The sequence below is a fragment of the Pinus tabuliformis genome, chromosome X, assembly GCF_031772625.1.
Source record: "Pinus tabuliformis cultivar Carrire ecotype Pingquan chromosome X, CPIR1, whole genome shotgun sequence".
Lineage (NCBI taxonomy): Eukaryota > Viridiplantae > Streptophyta > Pinopsida > Pinales > Pinaceae > Pinus > Pinus tabuliformis.
In genome coordinates this window covers 1728843350-1728846281 of record NC_142308.1, presented here as the reverse complement: position 1 = coordinate 1728846281, position 2932 = coordinate 1728843350, and the positions used below count along the sequence as shown (strand labels likewise).

General features: G+C 30.8%; 1 protein-coding gene across 1 annotated transcript; it reads left to right on the top strand.

Annotated features, from left to right (window-relative positions):
• Positions 1 to 926: 926 nt before the first annotated feature.
• Positions 927 to 1799, top strand: LOC149146694 (uncharacterized). The gene has a single exon (XM_089448698.1). It carries the CDS (start codon positions 965 to 967, stop codon positions 1556 to 1558), a length of 594 nt encoding a protein of 197 aa, XP_089304824.1. The 5' UTR covers positions 927 to 964; the 3' UTR covers positions 1559 to 1799.
• The last annotated feature ends 1133 nt before the right edge of the window (positions 1800 to 2932 follow it).

Sequence of the window (2932 nt, the reverse complement as noted above, 5' to 3'; positions counted from 1 at the left end):
AGAGTAAAACATTGATTTTTTTTGTTTGTCAAGTTGTCTAGGCTATACCAACCTTAAGCTAATGGGATGTTTTAACATGTCTTTTCTCCCTAGCACAAGGCACAACCACCTCCCTAAAGTTTGATCTGGAGTCACCTTACTAACCAAATCCATCCTCAACAGGGTGTGCTAGTAAAACTTGACCATAGTAAAACATTGATACTTCTTTTTAAAAATATTAATTTTCTCGTCAAAACTGAAATGTATTTTTAATTTTTTAAGCTAAATTTAACCACTCATAATATTTTAATTTTCCTACACTTTATTGTACCACAAATATTTTATTTTACTTTTTTTCAAATATTATCTTATTTAACCCAAAGAAACAACTCAATTGACAATCTTTGTCTTATAAAATATTATAAAAACCATAAAATTCAAGATTCAAATGCCCCCATAAATCAAATCAACATTCTCTATATATATTATTTAAATAACTTATTTGACTAAAATTATTTAATAATATAATAAAAATAAGAATCTAATATCTTATTGTTAATTTCTTTTCAAACATCTTTTATTTTATATAATTTCCACATTGATTCTTTCTTTTTCTCTATCCCGTTTATTTAAATAATTTCCACATTGATTTCCCTTATCTCTGTACTGTTAATTTTTGTCAACTTATAAATTTCAATACCCACCTCCATTACACATATATATTTTTCATTCGCATTGTGACCCTAATTCTTTTCTTTTTATTATTTACGCACATTTTTCTTTCCATTGTAACTATGCTTCTTCATTTTTTATTTTATTGTTTTGAAGATATGTCAAGTATTTTACCCAAATCATATTCCAAAAAAATATCGTCCACGTGATACACGCTTATCAACAACACGTAGCCTCCTCCATCTCTACAGAGCTCTAATTTCGCCACGCTTGAACCTCTCTTCATATCCTTCCTTCCAATCCTGCAGTACACATGGACGAAGCCCACATCCGCCATTGCAACTCCACAATCGCAGGCCTCCTCTTCTCCTTCGGCTGCTCCTACGCCTCGGACATCGAGCACTCCCTACTTCGGATCATGTACTTTCAGAAGCTCACGCGATCGAACCCCGGGGAAGATTCAGTCGACCGGGATTCTCAGAATTGGTGGAGGAAGTGGTGGAACAAAGTCAAACGGTCCGGAAAATGGTCGGAATCCGTCATGGACGATGCCGGCAGCTGCTGTAGCGGGCCCAAATTGCAATACCTGGTTCGCAAGTTCAAGACAGACCGTAAAACAATTTACGGCTCAAGGCCCTCGGGATTCCTGTACGATCCTCCGAGTTACGAGCTCAATTTCGACCATGGGCATCGGCGAGAAGAGGATTATCAGGTCCAGAGTTCGTCGTTGTCTGCCGTGAAGACTGGGAAGTCTGCCAGTAGCCTAAACCCTAGAAAATCCCTAAAAGGAGGCACCCAAAGCCTGCAAGTTATTGGATCCTCTAGGGCAGAGGCCACTGGAATTTATTTTGAGGTTGGCAGTTCTTTTCTTTGCACTTGGTCGGCTACAAATCCCAGAGGCACATAATGAAACCCCGTTTATTATCAATCATGTTATTCAGTCATGTTGTTTTGCTCTTTTGTAAATATGTGTTGCTGATCGGAATGCCAATAGATTGTGGAACCATGCATATCAAGCGTTTCTGCTTTAAAATAGATTGTGGAACCAGCGTATCTGTTTTAAAATAGATCATGAAAGATGTACAAAGCTCATCTGTATGTTAGTCTTATGAAAATTATTTTAATTGAGGACTTTTTGATGAATATAAATTTATTCCGACTTTAAAACATATTATTAAGTCGGAAGTCATCACATTCTAGAGTGAGTGAGCGAAAATTAAAAGAAGTCAGAAATTAAAATAGATTTATGTTAACTTTATATAATCTGTGAATCAATGTTGTGCTAAGATCTCTCTTACACATATATTTATTAAAGACGGATAATGAATAATTTAATAAAGTAAAAATTACTTATAAAAGGAATATCAGTAGTGGGATATTTATTATAAATGGTCTGATTTTCTTTCATTTCTTATAATGTGTGCATTAATTATGCTAAACATATGAAAAATATCTCACACATATATTATTAAAATGTTTGAATCAATTATGCTAAACATATGAAGAATATCTCACACATATATTATTAAAGATGGATCATAAATAAATTTTTATTTTATTCTTCACACATATATTATATTATTAAAGATGGATCATAAATAATTTTTTATTAATAAAATAAAAAATACTTATAAATGGAATAAGTAACATGCGGATATATTTGGCGGTAGGGGTGGTTCTTATATTGACTATATGTGGATATGATTTTTTTATTTTATTTTTAATGGATAGCCCAGATTGTATGTGAAGTTTTTTTGACTTTAAATGGATGTGACTTTTTTATTTTATTTTTAATAAATGGCCGGATTGTATATGAATTATTTTATTTTATTTTATTTTTAATGGACTGCCCAGATTGTATATAAATTTTTTTATTTTATTTTTAATGGATAGTCTAGATTGTACATGAACTTTTTTATTTTATATTTTATTTTTAATGGATGGCCCAGATTATATATGAAGTGAATAATAATTTATAATAATGGATAATAATCAATAATTAAATAATAATTAATATTTAGGGGTTTATTTATAATATTAATAGCTATCAGTTAAATAACAATTAATTAATGTTTATTTAAGAGTTTATTATACTTATTTTAAGGTTTATATACACTGAGTTTATATTAGTTTCTTGGGTTTATAATTCGTGAGATTTTAGTATTAATTTTTTGAATTTTTCTTATGAATTATGGACAATCATGTTTTATAAAATTGATCATGGTCAAATATGGTCCAACATCGCATTGCAACAAAGATTGTCTCAATATAGAAATCAACC